General features: G+C 39.0%; 1 protein-coding gene across 1 annotated transcript; it reads left to right on the top strand.

Moving 5' to 3' along the window:
- Positions 1 to 748: 748 nt before the first annotated feature.
- LOC108050962 lies at positions 749 to 26,745 on the top strand. Its single transcript, XM_044458893.1, has 11 exons — positions 749 to 1,339; positions 4,383 to 4,770; positions 13,826 to 14,007; positions 17,413 to 17,483; positions 18,725 to 18,814; positions 21,030 to 21,323; positions 23,663 to 23,847; positions 23,926 to 24,032; positions 24,409 to 24,562; positions 24,798 to 25,984; positions 26,198 to 26,745. Exons 1-11 carry the CDS (start codon positions 1,270 to 1,272, stop codon positions 26,209 to 26,211), a joined length of 2,742 nt encoding a protein of 913 aa, XP_044314828.1. The 5' UTR covers positions 749 to 1,269; the 3' UTR covers positions 26,212 to 26,745.
- The last annotated feature ends 554 nt before the right edge of the window (positions 26,746 to 27,299 follow it).

Raw genomic sequence — 27,299 nt, 5'->3', positions numbered from 1 at the left:
GTTGGCCAAAATCGGTGAGAGTGTGTGTTGACTTGTTTGTGGGTAGCGGAGCATGATCGAACTAGGTACACTTAGCGAAAATATTGCCTTGTTCCTAAACATATAAATAATTAAAACCTTAATGATGTAGCTCAAAAATATTATACAAACTTGCTTAATTTGTTTATAAATAAAAAGACTTTATATCATATTATATGCTTTATTGCCTTGCCATTTCATGCGTTTACATTTAATATGACAGAAAGGTTTAGGTTTTACCTATTTAAACTGTTTACATATATCTCGGACTGAAACTAAAATTTGTTTTTACACCAGTTTTAGTTTATATGATACGGTAAACTAAAATATATTAATTTAAATTCCTAATTTTCGCGATCACGACAACTACGAAATCTATTTTCAAAAATTTTATTTTGTAACCACAATGTCAAATTCAAGTTTTTACTAAAATGTACATTGCACCTATTTTTTTTATTCAGCACAAAGAATATATATTCCATAATAAATTCTGAATAAGCTCCAAAAATTCGTACTTATCCGCCTAATTTTTCTGCCAGTGTGTGATCACCAACCTCATTGGGTGAGCACACCGCTCAGCACCAATACACGAACAGCTAGAAACAGGGACATGCAGAGCCCGGCTTTGGATGTTGGCCAGATCGGCAGGCAGACTGAAACTGAACGAAAGCCACCTTACCTGTTTCGAAATCAAGTTTGCCGCTTCTGTGTCGCTCCGGTGATCCGCACAGAAAGGTGCACGCGCGCATTCAACACGGTTGTGTGGCCCCCGATCCGAGGTTCTTGTGTGATTTGTGGATTTATACGATCGGAAACGGAACGGATTTTCTCGAGCCCCAGAGCCCAGGTGCTGGGCCCCAAAGCCGTCGGTATTTTATTAAATTGTGATCGCATCTCGGCTTCGCTTTCGTCCGGTCTTTAGTTATTATTTAACGCGATATGTTGTGCGTCATTTGGCCCATTTGATTTGCAAATTCAAACTGAGTTTTTCTCGAAAAGAAACCCCATAAATCTTGATTTAATCAAAGTGCTGAATATGCAATGATTCTATGAATACCTATACCTATGTAAAGGCCAATGCAAAGAATACGTAATAATCAAAGCAAATAGTGTGCAATAGAAACCCCGCATTGGATCTAATAATATAAGTAAATAGTTCTTATACATACCTAAATAAATAAAGTTAATAAAAGTTATTGATCAAGTGTCAAACATTGTGGCTGATCGTAGTAAATTATGAAATAATCATTTATGCCAAAAGCTATTGGAGCAAGCTCTATAACCAAATGGATATCGCAAATTAAATCTTTCGAGCAGAGAGGTAAGTTGAGATCAAGGTCCACAATCCCCCACCCGCACCCAAATCATAATTTACCAATTTCATTATTAACTTTGATAGAAATCAAACAACAAAATACTTTAAAAGCGAGCAAAAGCAAAGCCGTAACCCCAAATCAAAATACACAAGCAAAGTCGCGCACAAAGAGATATATCTGTGGAGTTCTTCATTTCATTCAATGACTTTTGGTGGTCCCTATTCAAACAACTCCAAACAAATTCAAGCATCGACTCGATGACACTCCAAACGTCAACTCGAACAAATTTTTTATCTCCGTCGTCTTTGCTTGTTTCCCTCCTCGGTGATAAGTTCACTTGACAATGAGTTGCAGCAAAGACCCAAAAAGTCGGCCCAAGTCGCCAGCCCCGCAGACGGTAGTGAGTACTCGAGATGGAAATTTGAAATTCACTTAACAAAACTAATTTCAATTGTTGCACTTTTCGGCCGGGGGAAAAGTAGAACCCAGAAGAGATTTTTTGAGATTTTTCTTGGCGCCATCCCAAGTGCCCTGGAAATGTGCCGTATTTGTCTTGAGGTTTAAGGAAAGTGATAGTGGGATAGTTTGGCTTTCAAAGAGAGCAGAGTTGGCCGGAAAACTTGAAAAAATATAGGCGAGTTTGGCCTAATATATAGGTCACTGTATAACAAATTAAAAACAAAAATATGTTTGAAAATATTTTTTGAAAATGTATTTTAAAGAGATTTAAGTATTCATTCCTTATTAAAAACAGTCAGCTTAATTCTCGAGCTATATCGAATTAACAACTTTTTAAATAAAACTTATCAACGTCAAACTTTAAGATCCAAAACATTTTAAATAATTTTCAGTTACGACGTCCCAACGAAGTGGCCATTGATTTAATTGACAATTTAATAATTGTTAAAATATCAGATTGACTTGAACATTTTTAAATATGACATGGTTGATTAAAATATGACAAGAATTTATACCACCTAAATTGGAAATAAGCATGGCGCTTGCTTTTTATACCCTTGCAGAGGGTATTATAATTTTGGTCAAAAGTGTGCAACGCAGTGAAGGAGGCATCTCCGACCCTATAAAGTATATATATTCTTGATCAGGATCACCTCCTGAGTTGATATAGCCATGTCCGTCTGTCCGTCTGTCCGTCTGTCCGTCTGTCCGTCTGTCCGTCTGTCCGTCTGTCCGTCTGTCTGTTTCTACGCAAACTAGTCTCTCAGTTTTAAAGCTATCGAGTTGAAACTTTGCACACACCCTTCTTTCCTTTGCACGCAGTATATAAGTCGGAACGGCCGGGATCGGCCGACTATATCCTATAGCTGCCATATAACTGAACGATCGGAAATGCCATAACTCTGCTGTTTGTAAAGTTAGGAAGCTGGGATTTTCTATGTGTTTTATATTTGGCTAATCAATCCGACCTACCAAATTTCATAAGGATCGGCCGACTATATCCTATAGCTGCCATATAACTGATTGATCGGAAATGCAATAACTTTGGTGTTTGTAAAGTTAGGAAGTTTGGATTTTCTATGGGTTTTATATTTGGCCAATCAATCCGACCTACCAAATTTCATAAGGATCGGCCGACTATATCTTATAGCTGCCATATAACTGATTGATCGAAATGCCATAACTTTGGTGTTTGTAAAGTTAGGAAGTTGGGATTTTCTATGGGTTTTATTTTTGCCCAATCAATTCGACATATTAAATTTCATAAGGATCGGCCGACTATATCCTATAGCTGCCATATAACTGATTGATCGGAAATGAAATAACTTTGGTGTTTTTAAAGTTAGGAAGGTGGGATTTTTTATGAGTATTAAAAATGCATCATATGAATAATTTTGGAGAATATAATTTGCAGAATATTCTGCAAGGGTATTTCAACTTCGGCTCCGCCCGAAGTTAGCTTTCCTTTCTTGTTAATTTTTATGACTGTACAAAATGAAACTTTGAAACACTAAAGGTAATTAAAATGATGGTGTCGTTGAAATATAATTCGCATCATGAGCTATTTCCTTAAATTTAAATATTATTTAAAAATTAATTTGCAATTTAATTAATGTAGCTAATACATTTGAAAATCTTAGTTAGACTTAAAGTAAATCATTTCAATAAAGCTTAATAAGAAGAACTTGTAGTAAAGATTTGTGAGTAAGGTTTAAAGTTTTCACAAGTTATTTTAAAATGTAGTTTTGAAAATTTATTTAAACAAAGTCAAATTTTATCTTGAATGTAACATATATTATTTAACGTTACATGAATTTAACATTATTACTTTGAATAACATAACAATAATTTAATTTTAGTTTGTTGAACAATTTTTTAATTAAAATATACCATTATAATGAGTAATCAAATCCGTAATTTTATTGAATGCATTTGATGTAGATTGACACAAATTTGTTTACCCAAATTTCCCTTTTCATGAAAGACATTTATAAGATTCATAAACTTCTCGGAAAGCGAAATCGTAAATTGATTGATCATTATTTAAGACTTAACGAGTTTCAAATATGATCAACACAGATCTTAACCCAACGAGTGTTTAGTATTTGTGTTGTAAGACATTTCATTAACCCCTAGTTACTTACCCACCATCAGAGACCGAAAAGCCAAGCAAATGCTATAAATCATTTTCAACTCCTTATGCAATCGAAGTGCCCAAATAAAAAATACATCAAAAGCGCCAACTCATCGGAGGGCATTGGGGATACTCTGAACAGAGCGTAGCAATTGTTCAAATAGGCAATAACAATACAAATCAGTTCCTCCAAAATATGGCTTTTTGTGCCGCAGACAATTCAAACAATATCATGAACTATTTCTAGCGTATGAAAAAAACAAACCTAATCAACAATTGTTGTTTCATTTCATTAGCAAATCGAAAAGGTAGAGTCTGCAGACTTTCATTAAGATCTACATATTGATTGATATTATCATTATTCCCCATTGTGATTGGCCAAAGCTATTGGCCAAATAACCGTGACAATCCGAAACTCAGATACAAAAAACCTCATTGTCATTCCTTGAATTTAGAATTGGGATTAAATATTTGCGAACGTGCTAACGGCGAAATGTATGCGGATAATAAACGTGGCCTAGACAAGGTGACGGCAGCGACCCCGCCCACCCACGCCCTTCAGCAGCAGCAACATCCCCACCAGCAGCAGCAGCAGCAACATCTGCAACATGTCCTGCAACTGCAACAGCAACAGCAGCAGCAGCAGCAACACCTACAGCAGCAACACCACTTGCAGCAACAGATGCATACGCATCATAACTTCCAGCAACATGAAACGCCTGCAACACTTTCGCAACAGCAACACATGCAACAGCAGCAACAGACGACACAGCAGCAACAGCAACAGCAGCAACATACAACACAGCAGCAACAACAGCAACAGACAGCCGGCATGTTTACAAGGTAAGTTCTTAGCGCCAACATTCTACCTTATCTCCATTTTCACACAAGCCACGCATCACAAACCGAACAAACATGCAAACTTTTAATTTCAATTTGTTTCGCACGCTTCGATATTTGTCAATTCGAATTTGAAATACGAGGCCAAGTTCGCATTTGGCGACAACGAAACTCCTTTCAGCCCATTCGCTCCTCGGTAGAAAATACAAACTCCTTTCCATTTCTTCGTAGTCGTTTTCCTTTAGTTCCTCTTGAATTTTCACTGCTTTTGTTTTTCGAAGGAGTCTTCTTCGATTGATACACAGAGAACAAATGTTTTTTAAGGCGATTTAATCACTTATCCATACAAAAAATGTGTGTTACATTTATTACGTTTTCTTTTTACTTTATAGAAAAACAGACCAAGGTTTACCATAAGATTTCTGTACATTTTTAATAACCCCTTTATTGTTTAAAGTTCAGATGATGAGAATTCAATCTAATTTCAGTTTAACAAATGAAAGAAAGATATTAAATATTTTAATAAAGTAGCCAATAACTGATACGAGGATGAGACTTAATTATAAAAAATACAACAGTAGAAAGTCGTTAAATTTTTATACAAAATGAGTTTGTTAAGAGTTTTGTTCTCCGTGTACTGATGGTGCTGCTCCTGCTGCCGGTTTTAATGGCCTCTTGTATTGGCAACTTGTAGTTCGCAGTTATCTGGCCCTCGTAATCTCTCCGGTCGGTCTGCGTACCCCCAGCGCCAATTCGCGCAGAGCTGAAAAACGCGCAAAATTCACTCCCAGCTGAACCGCAGCGGAGATGCTGTGCCATTTTATTTAGCTCCAATTAATTAGTGCTTCAAATGTTTTGCCATAAGTTAAACCCGCACAGTGCGATTGACATTACCACGTTGGCAATCGGACGTCCACGAAGACGACGACGATGGGGCCCCAAAAAAGGCGTCTCCAGACCAGAAAAACCACGGGAACCTCGGCACATCGACGACAAAGTCGAGGAGATGCCAGTTAAGTTAGCCACATCTCCTGGCTGCCGTTGCTTCTGAAATGTGTAAAACTCACGTGTGATGTTGTTGATGGCTCGTTCTTTGTCTGTTGAGATTTTTCCTGTTTTTTTTTTCTTAGTTTTTGCTGGGGAAATATCCCGTCTTTGTGTGGGAGATACTTCAGTAGGTGTTGCCCTGATCTTGCGCCTTTTTATTTTATTTTTTCGGTGGGTGTCATTTTCTAGTATCTGCTGGATGCGGTATCCTTTTTGAAATTAGAGCATTTTGTAGTAGCAATCCGAATAGACCATTAAACGGTGGAAAACTTTAGACGGTGACAATTAACATAATTATATTCAAGATTTTTAGCAGGATAAGTTAAATTTATTAAGAATAGATTATTAATTGGCAAATCAAATGGAAAACTACAAATATAATTTACTTATATGTAGCCACGTTTTTTTAATTATTTAACACCGAAGCATAAAATATATGAGTTTAACTGGAAAGAAAATATATATACTTAAAAGAGGAAACATTTTTTATTTATTTTATACTTATTCTTATGAGCTCTTTTTCTAAAAAGAAACATTTTTCTATAAATGCAATCTTCATTATCTTCATTACTAGCTTAGTTCAGTTCATTCATCTGAATTTTACGTGGCCCATGAAACTATCAATTAACACGTGGAATTGCTGGAATTCCCAGACATCGAACTATCGAAAAGTAAGCTTCAAACTTTTTTCTCCACTCCAAAAAAAGTTCATTGTTCGCGCGCCAAAGCACGCGCTTATGCACACTCACCAATACAGATTGTAATACTTGTGGTATAGTAAAATCGGACGGATTTCTATAAATATTTTCCATGCTCGAACGAGAAATGCTAACAACACGCCTCGCACTGAAACAAACAACCGTTAAACAACGAAAACTATATCAATATGCTCTAAATAATAAATGACACTAATTAAACTGAAGAAAACCTGGCGTTTGTTGTTTTTAACACATCCAGCCCGTAGAGTCAACAAACCTGGCACCACTCGAGCTACCACAAAAAAATCGAAGAAAAGGTAAAGGAAGCCGAGGAAAAGTCAGATACATGTTCGGAGTCAAAGCCAAAAGATACATTTTAAAGCCGGCGAAGTGCATTTGTCGGATGCTTCCTGAGTGAAACTAACCGAAACCGTTGCGTACGGATTCTGTTTGAGTTTGAGTTTTTATTTGCTTTCGGGCCTGCGCCGTTGGTGTTAATTTTGGTAATTAGCATGCCGCGGACACTCGGCTAAGATACAATTTCGTTCGGGTATCTGTAACACTGCACGGGGCTCCAGCTTTGGCAGCAATTTTATGCTGCTAATTTCATTAACACATCTCACGAGAAAAGCGATCAGCCGAGCGAACGAAGCTATTTACCCAACTCGGCTATCGGTGCAGTAAATGCTGCACTAGATCTCAGCAAGCACAATGCACTGCAAAAGATTTGACGAAATTGAAATAAAGTGGATGGGGTATTTGTATAAACTACACATTCTATATTTAAAAAAAATTACCAAAATGAAAGTCTGCAGTAATTTTATAAAAAGATTTTAAGATAGAATTATTATCTTAAAAAGATTTTCACAACTAATAGTCTTTTTAAGTGGGGAAACAATTTGTAAGTGAACATAATTATTATAGATTTTTAGGCACAGCCACATAAATTATTCGGAAAATTTCCATTTTACATTTTCCAAACTTTGGGTGATTTTCCCGGAATTGGTTTTCTCGCAGTGGCAGACTTCCGCTTCTATCTAATTTTTTAGATCAATATTTGGTGACGCGCGTCGAAATCGATTTCGGAATGCTCCCCTAGATGACCAGACATTATCCGCCGAATTCGAAACCGTTAGACTTCGAAATGCTGAGCAAATAAGTGCGCCACCTTCGCCGCCGGTTAATTTCGAGATCGATGGAGCTGCCCTGGGGCTTAACAAATTATTTAGTTGCGGCATCCCTGTGCTAATTGCCTGACAGTAAAGTGCAACGGCAGCAAACCATCAATCCCGAGAGTCCCAAGCCGATGAGCCATACTATACCGTACCATGCCGTACCACACCATACCATACCATACCGTCCATAGTTGGGGTAATTTCTGGCCAAGCCACCGCCGGGCACAAAAGTATACAGATCCAGAGACCAAGAACCAAGTCATGGGAAAATTTCCGTACACACACAATTTGGGGCTTGGCTTACGGGCGGAGGAAGAAAAAACTCAGTTTCGCACGCAAATTAAGATAATCGAAAGCAAATGCAGCAACGGTAGCCGCTCTCCATGGTTAGGCTCAAAAAAAAAAAAAAAAAAAAAAACAAGAAGAAAATCAGCAGAAAGAAACGGGTTTAGTACCCGGTAGCAACAAATCATAAAAATATGAAAAATTATGCGGCGGCGTCGGAGGATACTCGCAACTTGCAGCTCCCGCAAATGACGATGTCCAAGAGCCAATCATCGAAGTGTGCTTTTGGCAGTCCATCATTAAATTGTGGCTAAGATTCCAATCAAACATACAAGAGCATCGAACGGCAGACGGTAGCAGCTTGATTTCATTTCTTCTGAGGCAATGAAATCTCAGCTGCGGTCTGTGGTTTATTTTCGGTGTGGTTCATCTGAGGCAACCCAGTGGTGCAGAGTGGTGCAGAGTGGTGTGGCATGGTCTGGTGGTGTGGCTCGCATTTTTGAAATATATGCGTCAAAATAAACACAGTAGCTGCCCGCCAGACTTCTTTATGAGCTTTTGAGAGCAGTAAATTATATGGCTGCGATTTACGGACACACAAACTCGTAAGTTAGCTAATTGATTGAGATAATTGAAGGATGGGTTAAGGATATAGATTTCGATGTTTCGCTTGAGGCCGAAAAAGATTAATGGAAAGAAAAGTGAAGACATTTCTGATTAAACAAGTTTTGGCTTTAGATACTTGAGCTAATTAAAGTTAACGTTAATTAAAAGTTTTAAAAGATTACACACTTAGTAAATAAAAAGTCACTCTAAACAAAAAAAAAATATAAAAAAAAACAAATCCATTTTATGGCTAGTTTAACTAAGCAAAGCTTTGAGTTTCTTTATTATTACAGTTTTTAAGATTAAAATTATTGAGTGCTTAATAATTCTGTATATTTAAGTTACTGGTTCAGAAATTAAAGTTAAAGTTATGAAGGAAACACCAAAACTAGACTATAAAATGTATATTAGCTTTTAAAGAGTTTTATCTTTTAGTTCGTAGTCTTTCAGCCATATTTTAAGCATAGCAACTGTCTGCAGACTGCATAAAATTCAACGCTTACCTGGGGCAAGACTTACCTATGGCCTGCCATATATAATTTGGCTAAAGGCCACTGAGCTCCCCATGGTTATTAGATGGCCAACATTCTGTGGCTTTTTTGTATCCAGCTCTTTTTTTCTGTGCTAAACGTCGCCCCGATGCTAATCTGTAGGTGTGCGTTTGGCAAAAGGTATCGATTACTGCCACCGACTTACGCAGAACACAATGAGGCACCCGCGAAGTCCGCCAGACAAAACAAGTGTTTGCGGATAAAAAAAATTCCAAGAAATCCTCGAAACCGAAAAATGGAAAGCATTGTGCGGCGCCTGGGCAATTAATTTGCCTGGAACTGGGATCCAAAAACACGGTGTGGGTTCAGGCCGGGTTTAGGGTTACCCCGAATCGCCGACGACTCCTTGCCCCGAAGAACTTTCAATCAGTTTGAGAGGTCTGGCATTCATTATACGCCGTTTTGCACTATTTTTTCTGCAGCCCAAGATGCAGAAAAGTCGAAAGGGCGGGGCGGAGCGGAGTGGCCAGAAATCATTAGAGCTGCCCGCGAGCTCAATAGCCTGGCCGAACTATATCGTGGGAATATGGCAAATAAACTTGCCCAAATTGCACACATACACAAAGCGCTAGAAAAGGAGAAAGGGGAATTCGGGTGTTTGGGGATCCAGAGGGGAGTTATCTAGTCTGTGACCAGACAATTCGCACAAGTCAGCTCAGGAGAAGAGAAGACAAGACGCTCCAGGAAAAAGTGCAATAAAAATTTGCGCAAATTTCGTGTTTCTCTTGGCCTGCAATTGGTATTGACTGACTGGCTCTGGGATTCGCTGGCCTGCGAGTGGACTGTGCCGGGATCCTCCAACCCGACTGACGCCCTGATGCATATTAAAACTCGGCTTTGGATTGATACGTGCACAGAGAAAAAAAAATTAAATAAAACTTAACAAATTTATATGATGTATTAAAATGTTTTCCGAATTTTTTCTTATTTCTTAAAATGAAATTTAATATCACTGTTTATTGGGCAGGTCGCATTTATCTTGATATGATTTATACTTGGCTTTAACCAAAAGGTTACTTATACAAATATTTAAGCATAATATCAATTTTAATATTTTGTATCAGTTTAACTATCTGTTATCATTAAAAAATGTTCGCTATTATTAAAAAAATGGTAACTGTCTTATAAGAGTTACTTATGTTTTATATTATCATACTATTATGATAACTATAAAGTTATACTCAAAGATAATATTCATAACACGAACTAAATATATTAACTTTCACTTGGAAATCTTTCAAAATGTCTGCGGCTCACTCCATTTAAAGTTGTAATTATATTTTCTACGAATAAATCTGCCTAGATTTAAATTTTAAAAATATGAAAAAAGTATTGACTTCATTTTTTCCGTGTAGCCCTAGCGGGTGGAGTTCAGCTTGGGGTGGGTTGAGGAGTTCAGTGGTCTTGTGATTTATTCGCTGCCCACATTTTTACGATGGCGCTCTGAGGCCCTCAGAGGGCCTCCATAAAAATCAGTCGGAAAACGAAGGATTTGAGCCTGCCCCATAGATGCGCATTGCGCATTTAAAATCCATTTAAGTTAATAGTTTGGCATTACGTTACCCGGGCGGTTTATGTGCTAATTAGTGAGGGATGGCGATTGGCATTGAGATCACTTGGAATCGGAATCGGAAGAATCTGAGCCAACAAGATTTGTGCCTAATTTCTGTGGAGCACGTTAAGTTTCCATCGCAAGTCCAGTTTTTTTTATCTAGTGGAGGGTCGAGGGTTGAGGACCAAGGACCAGAAGACTGGACTTGGGCTTGATTAAGATCTTTTCCACTGCGCCAGAGGATCCCCAGCCGCAGATTAAACATGTGGCTCCAGGTTTCAGCCACCGAGAGCCACTAAGCCACCAACACAGTGGCCACTGGCTGGATGATCCCACAACGCCTCGCTAAGAATCGTGTTTATGCTTTTAATTAGCAACAACAACTTGTACAGTAGTTGCCACAACGGCGAACGGCCAACAAGTTGGTGCTACTTAGTGCAGATTTCAAGGTAGCGATAGATATATTAAGAAATGTTGACATGTCTCGCTCACTCAGATAAATTTTGATGTAGATTACAGCGGCCGTTTGCGGTCCATCGTCCACCCGCTACAGCTTTATATATATCTGATATATCTCTCCCTAGCCATTAACACGTTTTTTGGATTTTTATTTTCCTTCCTTTTTTTTCTTTGGGTATGCATTACGAAAGGCTGATGGCATTATCATATTATCGCCTGCGCCACTGGCATCTTGTTTATGATAAATATTTGAGAAACTTATTAATTATGCCACAAATAGCCAGCCAGATTGCAGATCGCAAAAGCCTTTCACATTTTTAAGTAGCTAATTGGGAGAGGAACGTTCCCAGCTGAATGTGTGGGAGGATCGGAATGGATTAGCTGGGGTGGAATGACCAAAGTTGGACCTCATGAGATACTAATCAAGTGGGATTCGCAACAGCTTGGTGAGAGACTTTCTACAAGTTGTATGTCCAATTTAAGGCTGCTGTCGAACATATTTAATCAAAGCATAAGTAAATTGAGAGTACTTAAAACATAACTTAACTTTTTGGGCTTTTATTTTTAAAATATATAAAATAGAGTATAAATCATTCCTTTTTTCTAGTTCTAGTCTAAATATGGTTTGTTATAAATCAAATTTTATTTGATACTTGATTTCAGTTTGTATTACAATACTGTGACATTTTTATATAATTGAGTGACGAAAAAGTAATAAATCGAAATGCTAATGGAGCAACTGAAAAATGTTTTTTTTTGGCAATTCTTAGAGTTTTTAGATAGTTTGATCTCTAGAAGACCCTTCACCGCAGCCCACACAACCGCCCTGCTGACAACCAAACAAATATGTCGACCTGACCACAAGTGAGCGCCTCGCAATCGCAGCATTTAAATCAATATTCATTTTAATTGTACAAATCACCTTGACTTAAATGCGCCAGTTGGCGAGTGAGTGAGTGTGAGCCACTCGACCACTCAATTTCGATTCTGGGGACCGGGCTAAGAATCTGTTCTATTACGGCCAAGTGGTCAAGAGTGAATAGGCCTTATGCATGAATATATTTCAAAGCCAGAAGGCGAACGAAGCGTTCGATTTGGCTTCAGATTCGGTTTCTTTTTCTCTATTTTTTTGTATTTTTTATTGCATGCCTCCGAAGCGGTTGCATGCAACTCACAGTCACACGGACGCAGTGAGATTGTTTTAAATGTTAACATGGCCATTTAGAGGCAATAACAGCGGCAAAATGGCAGACAGTCGAGCGAGGAAAGCCAAAAAGGCGCGGGCACTTGCTGTTATTACAACAATATTACCAATATTTATCATAAAAAAGGCTTGCAAAATAATCGCCAACAACAACAATGGCCGGCCAAAACGTCAGCATAAATAAAAAAAAGTACTCATACGCCGCATGCGCCGCCGACGTCGACTGCATAAAAAGACAAATTTATGATTTATGATTTCAACCTTGTAAATAATATGCTCACAAAAGTACACACGGACAGTTTTTGCTAAACGCTTGTGCCGCTTGCCCAAAACCAGCAACAACAACAACAATCGCTGTGGAGCGCTGACCAACCTACTTGCACAATTTTTCCGCACAAGGCATGTGGCAAGTGTGCCCCACATCAACCACCGCAAACCGCCGAGCAACCACTGCACCACCACCGCCGAACCACAGCCACATACCGCTGGTCGTATGATTTTTAAATGCGCGATGAGTTATTTATGCACCGGGCATTGCGCCGCGGTATGTGCGAGCCATCCTTAACCCATTGTGGTCAGCGGATCGAAAGGCCAATAAAAAGAAATATTGTGCTATTAGCTGAATAAATACTACTTTGGTTGGTAATAAATAGGTGTGTTTAAGTTTAAATATAATTATGATTTCATGAAAACAAAAAGTAGTGTCCAATCAAAGATTGACATCTAGTAAGTTCACAAGAATAATCTGGCAAACAAAAAATATTATGGTAAAACCATGAACTAAGAGCTTTAAAATAACCGAAATTACTATTAAATGGCATAACATTATTTAAGTTTAACTTAAGTTTATATTAATTTTAATTGCCAAAGTTAAAAACTATTTATAAAAAGATATACATTATACTGAAATTCAATACTTTTGTTCAATTTCAATTAGCTTGGATTTATCGAAAAGGATTATAACATTTAATTGCATGTGAATTTGAAGAGTGAACTGTATCTTTAATAGAGATCAAATATCGAAAACACATATTAATATAACGTGTGCAATAAACCACTTTTTAAGCATTCTTGGGCAATTTAATGTCTTGTGGTTAAAGCACAACTTAAATGTGGATTTGCTTAATGTGGGTGTCAATACAACTTGATTGCAACTGTGTACTGAACTATAAAAAGCGAATAAAGTTGCTAGAGCAATACTCAACTATAAAAAGCGAATAAAGTTGATCGAGCAGTAAATGGAATACCTCAGCCAATTCCCAAACGCCACAACCCATTTCGTAATGGGTTAATAAGCCCAAGAGCAAAACGGAGACACACTCAGAAAAGAAACATACTCGAGTGTTTGGCTGTGAAAACACATGCCTGGCCTGGCGGCTAGTTGTGTTACATTCGGTCTGTCCACTCTGCCATTATTAAGCCGTAGCTGTGAACGAGCCCATATATTCTAATTGTTTAACCATATCCACTTTCCATTGCAGATTCGATGCCAACAAATCGACGAAGGGCGCCTCGAAGATGCGACGCGATCTCATAAATGCGGAGATAGCCAATCTGAGGGATCTTTTACCACTGCCCCAATCGACGAGGCAGCGCCTCTCACAACTGCAGCTGATGGCCCTGGTCTGCGTCTATGTGCGGAAAGCCAACTACTTCCAGCAAGGTAAGTCTCCCCGGGTCCAAAAACCCAAACCCCAATCCCAATGCATATATGCATGCTGATAATTGGCTGCACGCTGATTGAATATGCATGAGTCATGAGCAGATGGAGATTGCGGCTGTGATTGTGACTCTGCGCAGCCGAGAAGATTGAGACCGCCGAGTGCAGGACCCACCGCCGTTCCACTTCAAAAATGTTATTGCCAAAAAGTGCAGAAACTGAAAATAATTTTGTCCAACCCCTCAAAATGTTTTTTAAATATTCCTTAAGATACCTCAAAATATATTTAAAACAATCCTTAGATATCTTTAAATTCATAATCGAGTAACAAATTGGTTAGCACATAAACACATTTTTATATGATTTAAATTTGCAAATGTATTAGAAGCACTAAAAACACAATGTCAGTTTTTTATAGGGCTTAACTGTGTAAGAATTAGTACTTTAATGCCATGTCAAAATAAATAAATGTAAATCTTCGAACAAAAATTCTGTTTATTAAATTAAAGTCTGAACTAAAAACTTTCCAACCAGATAAATAAAGATAAATTTAATCAACACTAGGAAAATAATTTAATTATCTAATATAGGAAATGAAAAGAGAAGAGTAAAGAGAGTTAACAAACAATTAAGACTTTTAATCTGTTCTTTAGAATCACAGTTTGAGAATTTTAAGCATAGGCAAATTTAAAATGTTCCACAGAACTTCCTTGAGAATTTGACATCCGTGTATTAAATATAAAAAGAATAGATATTGCGTTATTTTCAAATTGTAAAAAATAAAGGCACTTTTTTTCTATTCCTTAATATAATATAACTTTAATCTATTGCTTTTAAAACTTTTTTTCGTTGTGTGCACCGCGTACTTTCGTTTAAGCCGGAATGAAAAACCGCTAGGCGCATGGCTTCGCTTCGGTTTAAACCAACATCATTCATATGTCGAGTGTCCCTCTATCATGCCCCCAAAAGCCCAGCTGAAATTGTTTTTGGCCAAGTAATTGCCGCAGCGTCTAGGCACGCACCCAGGCGGGCCAAAATTGCTGGGGGCCCCTCGCATCCTCAGATCCATCGGATCGGTCCCCAGAGGTCCCATCCTCCTTTTATGCGCATGCGCGCAGGTCAACGCGCAACCGAACAAGATCGTTCGCTCTTTACTTACCTATTTGCGCTGCTATTTTTCGTTTTGGTTTTTTTTCCTTTTTTTTGTGGATAATTACGAAAATTGTTTTTCAAATTAGCGTTGTGCGGTACATAGGCATAGATAACACACCAGACTCGGGAACTCTTAACTCTCGGCTCGCATCTCAGTGCGCAGACAGAAACGAAACGAAAACTGGAGGAAACCCATGTGAAACTGTTGCAGATCCGTGGCATACCATACCAGCATCCACAGTATACTATCTCAAGCCACCAACTCCTCCAACTGCAAACTGAAAACTGCAAGTCTCTTGCGAGGCAATTTCACAATTGCAATGGTAACAACGAGCGTCTGCCTGGCAATGCTATAAATATTGCGATAAATCAAAATGTGCGATTTATGTGTTCTACAAATTGCAAAAAATTAAACTTAAGTACTGCTCTTTTCTCCATCCATCTCTCTCCTCCGCATTCCCATTCCCATAAGTGTGAGAAATAGTCGGCGTTTTGTGGGCCCCGTATCTTTCGGTTATTTGGGTGTGCTTTCGTTGTTGTTGCTCATTGTCATTGCACCGTTTAAAAGCATTTATAATCACAAATTGTGTTAATATTGGCACGCCATCGAAATCGCTTTGTATCTTTGTATCTCCAAGTTCAATGGATTCGTTTGCTCCCCGTCTGAGCTTGTAGATATGTGGGTGGGTGTGGCTGCCGAGATAGTCGCGATTAATGAAATACATATTTATAAAACGAAATTGAGTTTTCAATACAATGAGATTCTTTCCGTTTTTAGTTTGTATGCAAGATCTTTAGCCGGCGGCTTGGATCAGATCGAAGAGCGTATAATTGGCTAGCATTTAGTATTGTCGTGTTTGCTAGCGAATCTCACAAAAAAGGCAAAAAGCTGTGAAGTGGTCACAGATTAAAAATAGTTTTGATTGTAGTTCAAGGTGTTTAATTCATGCAGGTTGATTTTTCCATATTATTGATCATTGATAAAATAATACCATAAAATATTCGGATTAAGGACAAACTGTAAATTTTGTAAAATAATAATACATGCAAATTTTAACTAATATAAACTAGCTATTAAATCTAATCAATATAACACAATCAATATTTAATACATGCTTATTATGGCCTACCGAATTAATGTTTAAAAGGATTTATAAACTTGCAGTAATAAAAATAATGAAAAGTATTTATTTTGCTTATTATCTATCTTATTTATGTTATGCTTTAATTTTTTAATCATGAAATTCAATGTTAGTTTTCGTGCAAAGTTTTTTAAATTAACATTTCCTTAAAAAGCCATTAATCAAAAATTCTTAAAATATTTATTTATTTTTTCTAAAAAACCACATTTATAGAGATATATGGTCAGCAAGCGCAATAATAAAATCAGCAACATTCCCTTGCCCTTGTACATTGTAGCCAAGTGGAAAAGCATTGAGCTGGCTGACACTCCCCTTTTATTTTTATTTTGGCTGAATCAGGTACGCTGACGACAGACTTCTTGGCAAAACGGATTTCTGAGTATTTTGCCCGGATAGTGGATAATATTAAGGCCCAGCGAAAATCTGACTGCATTCATGGCCTTTCCGTTCAAGTTCAATGAAATTACCAGTTGCGGTTGCTGCTGTTGCAGTTGCTGTTGCAGTTGCTGCTGCAGTTGATGCTGCTGCCGTGGTGATTGTGGCCTGATGCTGATTTTGTGGCTGTTTCTCTTCGGTTTTTTGTTTTGTTTGCCAGGTGCGGGAGTATCTCGTAGTGTTTTAAAAATAATTGATCTTGATGCTGCCTGCAATGCAGCTGCAAAACAGCAATTGCACTCAGCGATCGCTGCCTGATGTTGCTGTTGCCACTATCGTTGATGTTGCTGCTGCTGCCGCTGTTGTTGCTGTTGGCTCTCAGTGACAATGACACATTTTCTTTTTGTGATTCACTTGTTTTTGCTAGGCGGCAACGATGTTTGCTCATTGTATGTAGAATATAATCAATGAATTAACAATCAAATGCATCTAACAATCGCCGTCACAAAGTGAGAGAGGAACCGAGTCTATTATTAACAGATAGTTTTTTAATTAGCCAGGCTTTTGCATACAAATTACCGCCATGGGAAAATACTCATATCCACTTATTGGATATTTCCCCCCGTACTTAATACGGATGTCTTGATCGGCAGGGCGCGCCTGCGCAAGACACAAAAGGTCAATTAACTTAATTACCACCATTTTCAAGAATCCGTTTTCTGTATTTTCCTCATTGCAGTTTTCAAACGTCACAATGCGATGCATCATCTTCATCATCAGACAGCAACACCAAATATAGGCTTCTCAAAGGTAAGAAATATATATTATGTTATTATCAATTAAAAAAAAAGAAATTTTGTATATTATTTAAAAATGTATTACAACACGTATTTGTTAAATTTCAAGAGCTAAATATTTAAAAGGAAGCTATGATTATTTTCTTTATGTGCAGGGATAAATTTCCCTGGAAATATTCGCCACAATTCATATTCAATCAGAGCATAATTAGGAATCCGATTGCCGGATCTGCGCTCATTTACCATATAACCTCGGCAATTTTCCGTCCCGATGACATTTCGATTAGGCTCCCAGGGAACCGAGAGAAACAACTCAATTTAAGCCATCGCGGTGACAACTCAACCAAAAGTTCCCGGGAAAACAACTCTATTAATGGCACAAAAGCTGGCCATATCATAAGTCAGAAATCGTTTTGCTCGCCGCCACTTGCTGCGCCAAAAGCGAGAAGAGGAAATCGGCCAAAAGCCAGCGGGCCAAACAATAAATGCCCGGGAAAAACCACAGATTTACAGGAGCAGCCACCAGAAAAAAAACAAAAACAAAGAAGGCAGAAGACAGTAGTCAGTCAAGCTGCCTGGCACTGACTGCTCCAGTCGGGCGAGATTGATCTACATACCTGTGCACACTCGTGACTGAATTAAATACTATAACCACAGTACTACTCATACTCCCCCCTTTTTGATTCCCTCCTCGGTAGCTTTTTTGCGAGTTGTCAACGTGGGTTTTAGCCAGGCTTTTGGGCTAACAATTTATTAGTGCTCAGACGCGAAAATGAATTTGCATTTCCAACACAAGATTCAATTTATGCTTTTTCAAATAGAGGGTGTTAAAAAAGAAGTAGCCTGAAGGCATGATAAGGCGTTTAAGTAATTAGCCTCTTGGAATCATATAAAACCATTTATAAAACGTTAATAAACATAAAGTAAATTATTAGTAATACATTCACAAATCGAAAGTGTAAAATATATATATAATTCAATAGCATAACTTTTCAAAATAAGAAACATTAAGAAACATTTATAAAAACAACCCATATGTATTAACTTTATCATCAAAAACAACTTTTCGCTTCCTTTTAAGAAAATGTCTTTAAGATCTCATTTATTTGTTTATATATAAATTAAAAGGACAGATTTTTTAATTTTAATTTAAAGATTAAAAGTATATTCATATCTTTAAGCCTTAAGCATCTATTTTATTACCAATATTGTATAAACAATCACCCTGTATTAACACACGTATTTGTCTTACAGGCACTCTCCGGCTTTTTGATGATGCTCACACAAAATGGCAAATTGCTCTATATATCGGATAATGCGGCCGAGTACTTGGGCCATTCCATGGTAAGATATTTTCGCAGACTTTGCGAAAGTTGCGGATTGTTTGGGCTGGTTTTGTGTTTTGGGGGCCGAAATTGTTACAACCGTTGATACAAATCTCTGACAAGCGACAACAGGCAAACGACGATGCCTGTCGTCGTCAGAGCATGTCATAGTCTCCTAACAGCAGCAGCAACATAAGCACAGCAGCAACATCCGCGGCGCAACAGCAACAGCAACAGCAACATATTTGTTGCAGTTTTTGTGCTGTACTAGTTGCTGATGTTGTTGCTGCTCCCGTTGACAAGTTAGCAACTGTCTAAAGACCTAAAGAGACCCGATTCATTGAGCTTATATAAGTCCGTTGGTTCCTTAAAAACCGCAACTCGATGTTTGCTGTTGCCCCGTGTTTCAAGCTTTGTTTATTGCACGTTTATGCCGCTTAAATAGCAAGGTTATACATGTAGAAAAATATATATGTATGTATATATATTTTAGCTGCAAATGTACTTGGCCTTTCACTTTGCATTTGAACCGACGGTTTAAATAAATCTAGCCGACCCAAGCACATGTGACATATCTCCGTTCCACATATAACAGAACCGACATTGACAAAGGTAACCGAGATAGGTGGCCAGGTGATTGTCGGCTCTTCGAAGTCTTCGAATGTTCAACGGGGCGTATGTGTAATGTCTGGGCACCACGAAAATTATGCCATAAATCAGAGCCTGGCCTGTGATCCCAAGAACGGCTAAGAATGGGATATGTTCGTGGCCGAAAAACTTGATCAGCTTCATATCAAAAGGAAACGCTCCACTTGTTTTTCTTGGCCAGACAACCTTTCATATCAACTAAATGTTGCACTTCCCCCCGCAATAAGTCAAAAAGCTAGACAAGAACAAGCCAACGGCAAGACAGGAGAACCAAAAAAGTTAAGAAAAGTTGAAACCAAAAAAAACCTAGTAAGCCAATTGGCAACCATGACATTTGACAGCCTTTTGGCCTTTGTGCCGAGCCTTATCAGGAGTTCGGAGGAGTTCCGAGGAGTTGAGGGAGTGGAGAGTTGGGAGACACCCACCGGCAGCAACTAAATGGTCAGTGAAGTTCATAAATTCACTCGTATGCCATGTGTTGGCATAATTACGGGCACAATAAAAACCGAATTGGTGTGCACATGGACAGGCCCAAAAGTGGCTCGCCCAACCTTTTAATTTGTGGCAAGGCTCGGAGTTAGTTAGCGGCGGTAAAAACTGAAAAACGGCAGCAGCAACAACTACAAGCCAAGTTAATTAACAAACTGCCAAAAATGTCAATAGATCTTGGCAACTATAAGGTTGCTGCTGCTGCGGTTGCTTTTACCATTGCCGATGTTGCTGCTGTTGTTGGGCATCATAATTCGAATTCGATTTTTGCATATTCCCATAACAAGTTGCCATTGTCATGTGTCATGTAGCGACAGTGGCCATAAATAAATTACAACCACATCGGCTTGCCATTATAAATTGGCCGATCGTTCGGCTAGTTCGGTTTAACTTCGATCGCTCTCTCCTTCGCTCGTCTGTGGCCATAATTGTCAACAATAATAAAAGCTCATGACATAAACGGCCAGCAGGCAATTGGCCACAAACATCGAGGCCCCACAAAACGCAGATGAGCATGCGAGAGCCGTCTGACACATCATTAACAAATTGCAACAATAGTCTGACTAATTGAAATAAAATTTGAGCGGAATAGAGACGCATGTGTATACTCACAGGATCATAGTGATTTCAAAAACTTTAGCTTATTTTAATTTAAAAAAATCATTAAAAAATATTGTTTATTAAAACATTGACTTCTAATTTTATTTTAAAATCTAAGCAATTTTATTTAGTAGATGCATATTTGGAATTTTTTAGAGTACGATTTTAATTTTAGGACGTTTTTTCCATTTATAAAAAGATGTTTAAAAAGACATTAAAAATATTCAAGGCGACATTATTTTTAAAGTAAATAAATCTATTCGATTTCAGAAAATTACGTTAGTCACACAATTGGGTTATTTAAAGGTTTTTTTATACAAAAATTAGCATAGGAACAATAACCATTTTTTGTTGTATAGTTCCTATTGAGTTACTCAACAATTCTAATTTCTTGAGTCATGGACAAATTCCGATGGCAGTTATAATGCAACGCCCAACTATTTGCTGACCAGTGTAAACCGATGTTAACCATGTCCCCTCTGTCGTTCTCGTTACAGGAGGATCTGCTGATACACGGTGACTCCGTTTACGATATCATTGACAAACAGGATCACGCAACCATCCAGGCCGAGCTGAATAGGAACGTGCCACCGCAGCCGGGTGGCTCGAGTCAGGCGAACAGTGGTGGTGCCGCTGGTGGCGGCGACTCAACGTCCAGCAATGGAAGTGGTGCCGGTGGTGCTGGTGGTGCCGGTGGCGCCTCCAGTCTCGAGGGCGAGCATCGCATGTTCCTCTGTCGCATGAATGTTAGCCGCAATGCGCGACGGCAAATGCGTTTCGGCGATCAAAAGGTGAGTGTCAATACACTGGAAAGAAAAATATGTTTGAAAGTATTTGTCTTGTAATTTACATTTTTTGAAATATATTTTTTTATGGTGGAGTAGCATTTTCTATTATTTTTCGAAGCAAAACTATATATCGTATTAACTGCTAAATGCAGTTAAAGAAATGGCGTATTCTGATTATATGTACAATATTAATTTTTGTATATTTCTTTACAAGACTTAGCCGCAACTTTTTTTTAAAAACCTCTTCCACTTACTAATTATCTATTTGGTTTTATTTCTGCTTAAAACTGCTTTCAACGTCTACAAAGTTATATTTTCCCCAATAAATTTTAAAGGGATTTAGGAGCAGTCCCATTCCTGAATAATATTTTAAAATAAAATCTTAAGATCCCGGATTTTTTCTTCGTGCATGATTGCGTGGATGAGTAAGCGCGTGTAAGTCTCTGACAGAAATTGATGAATGAATCACCTGGGAAGCGTGTTGCGTGTAACACTTTACCACACTGCAGGCTCCTCCGCTCCACCGCTCAACATCGACATCTTGCTCGGGCATGAATTATGCATGAGGGCAAAGAAATGGAGATGGAGATGGAGTTGCGAGTTTGGAGTACCATGCGTTTGAGCCGGCGGCCAACTGGTCATACATCTTGCCAACGAGCCGGGTTTCTATAAGCTGACAAACGATGACAGTTGATGGGAAACGGGTGGGTGCTGCAGAGCCCCCATCCCACCTGGTTTTTACCTGCTCTGATTGGCCGCCTCTCTGCGGCGATGATGATGTGAATAAAACGAGGCAACCATATGAAGTTGTCTTCCCAGCCATCTCAGCCGCAGGTTGAACAAGACAAGACCAAATCTGTCAACGTGTTGAGCGACGCGTTGGCTGTGGCAGCAACTCTTACCCGTTTTGGTCATGGATGTTGGGATCCGTTGGATCTGCTACTGTGCAACAAGATGTGGTGGGCGGTCGCTTCACTTTTATTCATATCTCCTCCGATCCAAGCCGCGTCCATTTTTTTTTTTTGCCTCGTTTTTCGCAGATGTGCAGTGAGCAAAATTATGGAGATAAGACCGGGCGTTGACAGTTGGCTGAAAACGTTTTTAATTAAGTTGAGTGTTGGCAGTTTAATGAGGTGCAGGAAGTGCTGGTTGCGAGATTTTTCAGAGTACTTTATGGATAATGGTGTAAAATGTTGGCTTGGGAAAAGTAATCTAAAATAAGGAAGTAAAAATAAATTTAAATGGTAGCCTAAAAACGTAAAAAATAGCCAAAGCTTGAAGCACATAAATTTTAAAGAGAATATGATTTAAGAAATAATATGGCACCAATAGCTGTTAAAAGTTATGTTTTATTTGTCTCAATAAGAAAGATTTAAAGAATTCGTTTAAAAATAAAAATAAAGTTACCAAGCAACAAACATTTTAAAAAACAATTAAAAAATGCATAATATGAAATAACAGAATATGTAGAGAAACAGACAATCTAAACCGTTCCCAGCCTTGCTTAGGAACTTAAGTACCTAATCTAATCCGAAGCACACTCGACGCTTTAGACCCACTTGAACTGAACCGGCGATAACCCCAAAGTCAAGACTCAAACTGGGCAAAATGCAAGCACATTCACTCCCAGGCTGGCACTCGTTAATATGCAATAAAAATGGACCAATAAATAATTATGAATGAGGTCAGGCATAGTTCAGAGCTAGTAACCAGTGTGCCAGACGGCCATACCCCATAGACAAAAGAGCCCAAAAAAATCCAAAAAATAAAAAATAAAAGCCAGGGAAAAAGAGAAGAGACGTCGACAGCGCCGGCAGTGGCGCCTGGTCCCCAGTCTAAGGTCGTCTCATTTACCAAAAAACGAGAAAAAAAAAGAAAAAACAAACCCCACAAACGACTGTCTGCGTCATCCGGCGGGTTTTGGGGGATCGGGCGGTTTTGGTATCAGGATCGTCGGACTGGCTGCATTTGCATTTAAGCAGAAGAAGCTGCGGCGGCGGCAGCCCATAAGCCTCGAAAATGCAATTGCAGTTTGGGACGAAATAAATGCAGGCACGTTTTAATTGGGAGACAATGGCTCCGAGTCGACGAGCCTGAGACTGCCTGGTGGGTTTCTTTGTGGAGGAGTTGGCATACAAACATTTCTGTGATTGCCTTTTTTAAATTATGGAATCAGAGTAAAATGTCTATGAGAGAGTGCGCCGGCATGCCGGTCCAAAAATGGCCATAGTACTCCCTAGTTGCCCCACGTTGGGCGCCAATTTTCGTGGGAGCCGATGTCGAAGAAACAAGGGACAATCTCAGAACAAAGCTAAATGCGTTACCTCCCTCTGTCTTTGCAGGTTGTCCTGGTCCAGGGTCACTATTTGTCATTCCTGCCGCTCTGCAGTCGCAACGAGCCCGTCTTTTTGGCCACCTGCACTCCGATCGCCATGCCCGAAACCAGGGAGTGTGTTGTTCAAGGTGCCACCAACGTCTTCACCACCATCCACTCGATGGACATGAAAATAGCCCACATCGACAAGAAGTGAGTAGCGGCGATAAATGGAAATTGATAGTTAAGCTTAAGGATAAATGATGTTCATGGTTATTTCATTGCTTTCAGTGGCGAGTTCCACTTGGGCTATGATAAGACCACGCTGCAGGGCACATCCTGGTACAATCTAATCCACAGCGAGAATCTAAGGGAGGCGCAAAATAAGCACAGACTAAGTAAGTGTTTAATTCAATATGTAAAGTAGACGATTCTAAGCATTTAACAACATTTTATTATGAATCTGTCTCTCCACAAATTGTAAAAGCTTTTAAAAGAAATATGACTACTGCCAAAATCAAAAACATATTTAATTTGCCTATAATAAAGCTTAAGTTATTCAAAGCAATTCGAAGCACATCGACTGGGTTTAAACCTTTGTATTGGATGGTTTTTTCCAATGACAGTCAAAAAACACTATATTTAAATTAATCGAACCTAAAACCTGTTAAGACAAAAAGCTCGTTAGTTAGAAAGATACCATTTAAATCAGATTGCTGATTTTCAACAAGTCATATATTTTCGTTAAAGTAATATTTCCTGTAACATTCACAGTTACGCAGTCGGAACAGGATCGAAGTTGTATCCTGCTAGTGCGAATGCAGAGATCTAGTGGAGAATACACGTGGGTTCACGTGGTTCTACAGGTGCGAGATAGTCCCGATTCCACTCAACAACCTGTTATTGTGTGCACTAACCAAGTACTCAAGTAAGTTTATCAAAATGACAAGCCATATAATTATATTTATTGGTAATTAATTATTTTTATAACCTAAATAAATTATGCCTGCCTTACAATAAGTTATACAAGATCATAATATTCCTGGAATTTATACTGTTTTAAAGTATAGTTTTAAATTATTGATTATAAAATGTTATGTAGATGAGTAAAGTGTTTTTCAATAATACATAAGCTATAACACGATCATTGATGTTTTTTTCAGTGACCGCGAGGCCTCGATAATGCTGGCCAACTCCTGGCTGTATCACTACTATACCGTCCAGTCGAAGATCCAGTTTGGAATGCCCCTGGAGAGTGGGATCCGTGTGGCCCCAGGAACCCCTTCCAGTGGCTATTATAGCCCCCATGCGTCTCATCCACCGGCCACTCCAGGTGGCGCCACGCCCAGCTTGGGCATAGCCAGTAATTTCGGGAGTCACCACCATCCGCACCACTCGCACCACCCGCACCACCACCACCATCATCACCATCCGGCGACTGCCTACCATCATCATCCGCATATGGGAACTTATGGTGGCGTCTATCACGCTGAGGCAGCCATCGAACTCAAGGACGATCAGCCGCTGTTCAGTTTTCAGGAGCCCGTGGATTACAGCCAGGTCAATAGCCAGGTGAATCCAGCGAATCAAGCGAGTACCCCAAATCCGCCCGCCTCCAAATCGGCCACGCCCCCGCCACCCAAGAAGCGGGCTCGCAAACTGGAACCACTCTATTTGCACGCCGAACGTTCTCCGGCGGCGGCGATAACTCCGGAACCGGATTGCTATACCATCCACACCCATCCAGCGGCTGCTTATGCCACCTCATCGGTGGTAAGTAGCGATGCCTCGGTCATATATGCCACCATAGTGCCGACGAGACCCAGGTTACCCAATAAAACATTGCCTCCGGATCCCGCGGACTTCATCGAGCAATGGAATCCCAGTCCACCTTGGTCGGAATCAGCGCAAAAGGCTTCGCTGGATAGTTTTGGATCCTCTCATGAGCTGAGTCCTTGCATCACGACCACGCCCCCCACGCCCACAAGTGCCACGCCGCATCAAAGTGGTTTGGGTACCACCCAGACAATAGGACCTGCTTTCAGTTTTGAATGGATGTCGGATCCTCTGGTGCCGGTAACCTATCAACAGTGGCCACCATCCGGTGACCATCATCAGCATCTTTCACAGCACTTGAGCCAGAGTCAGAGCCACCAAAATCCTCTCCAGCAGCAGCAGCATCTCCAACTTGGCCAACAGGCACATCTCCACCAGCAGCACCAGCACTTAGCACTTCATCATGGGAGAACGGAGCAGGAAACGCTGGTGGTGGTGCCACCGATACCCATTTCGATACCGATACCAGCGGTCACGGGCCATGGGGATGCCGGCGAACCGGTTGAGGATAGAGGTTAGTATTTACTCAGTTTTTATTGAAGATTGGCACGATTTCCAGAAAGCTGCGGCCAATTGGCACTCGGTCGCTAAGTAATTAAGGCCGCCAAAACAAAGCCGAAAACTAGTAAAAACCATCTTAATTATTGATAAGCTATAGGCTTCCGCCAGGCACATGCCACGCTTATGCTAATGCCCCTCTCCGCCCTTCCTATCATATATATTTCAGATCCCAAAAACTAGTGACCAGCAAAGCTTGGAACTACCCCAGACATCTGAGATCGGCGATCGGGGATCGGAGATGGGAAATCTGCCATGGCGGCCAGGTGATAATCACACTTAAATTAATTGCCACTTGTCATCTTAGCGTTTAAATTATTTTTATCTTACAAAGAAAACAAAAACGTAAAACGCTATAACAGCTAATTTAAGTGATTTCCATAAAGCCCTTTTGTTTTCCAATTTTCCCATTTTGTATGTGCAATCTTGAAAAAAACACTTAAAAATAAGTATGAGACTATGCATGAAAATAGCGCTTGGAAATTAGTTTTGCGATTGGTGCGAAAAAATATATTGAACAGAAGCAAAAATATCCAAGCCAAGCCAAGAGAGCTCTATTAGTTGTATCGTTTTTATTAGCGACATTTTTATGGCGCGCGCTTAAAGTTTTTACGATTATTCGTATTTCTGTATCTTACATGCGTATCTCCGCAATTATATATATGCATCTACATAGAGTATTTAGGCTAATTATTTTATTTTATTTATTAAACGTTTATTTATACACATATTTATTACTATGCTTTCGTATTTTGCTTATTGAATAAACAAACTTGTAAAGTATTTTCGTTTGATGGAAATTTCAGAAGTTGTTTCTTTGAGTGGGATGAGAATGGATTGTAGAATATTATTGAATATATTATGATGTTTTGAAGGGGACTGCAAGCTTCCACAGCATTCTTTTAGGTTTAATGGGCAATTATATAAATGTTATTGGCAATTAAGTCTCAAAGTCTATAATAATTCCGATTAAGCCGTAAATGTTTAGAAAGTCTGCGTTTTATTTAAGTGAGCAATTTAACAATCTGTAAATTAATTATTGTTTAGTTTAAAATCCAACACAATCACTTATTTTTATGTCCTGCACTAAAAATACTAAAAGGTAATTTTAAATTTAAAAAAAAATGCAATTCTTGTCAATATGAGTGGCTTAACTATTTTTTTTTACGAAAATGCTAAATTCGTTAGGGTGCCAATATGAACCCATTAAGCTTTTAATGACCTAATTTCCAACACATGTCGCAAACAAAGCAAAAATCTCTGAAATGTTG

The sequence above is a fragment of the Drosophila rhopaloa genome, unplaced genomic scaffold, assembly GCF_018152115.1.
Source record: "Drosophila rhopaloa isolate 14029-0021.01 unplaced genomic scaffold, ASM1815211v1 contig_178, whole genome shotgun sequence".
NCBI classification, from domain to species: Eukaryota; Metazoa; Arthropoda; class Insecta; order Diptera; family Drosophilidae; genus Drosophila; species Drosophila rhopaloa.
This window is presented reverse-complemented; position numbering and strand designations above follow the sequence as displayed.

Excerpts from the sequence above, each read along its gene's own strand:
- LOC108050962 (XM_044458893.1), top strand. The coding sequence starts at position 1,270 with ATGCCAAAAGCTATTGGAGCAAGCTCTATAACCAAATGGATATCGCAA. Across the intron at positions 1,340-4,382 it reads TAAATCTTTCGAGCAGAGAG|AATTGGGATTAAATATTTGC; the intron begins GTAAGTTGAGAT and ends CCTTGAATTTAG. Across the intron at positions 18,815-21,029 it reads AGTACTTGGGCCATTCCATG|GAGGATCTGCTGATACACGG; the intron begins GTAAGATATTTT and ends TTCTCGTTACAG.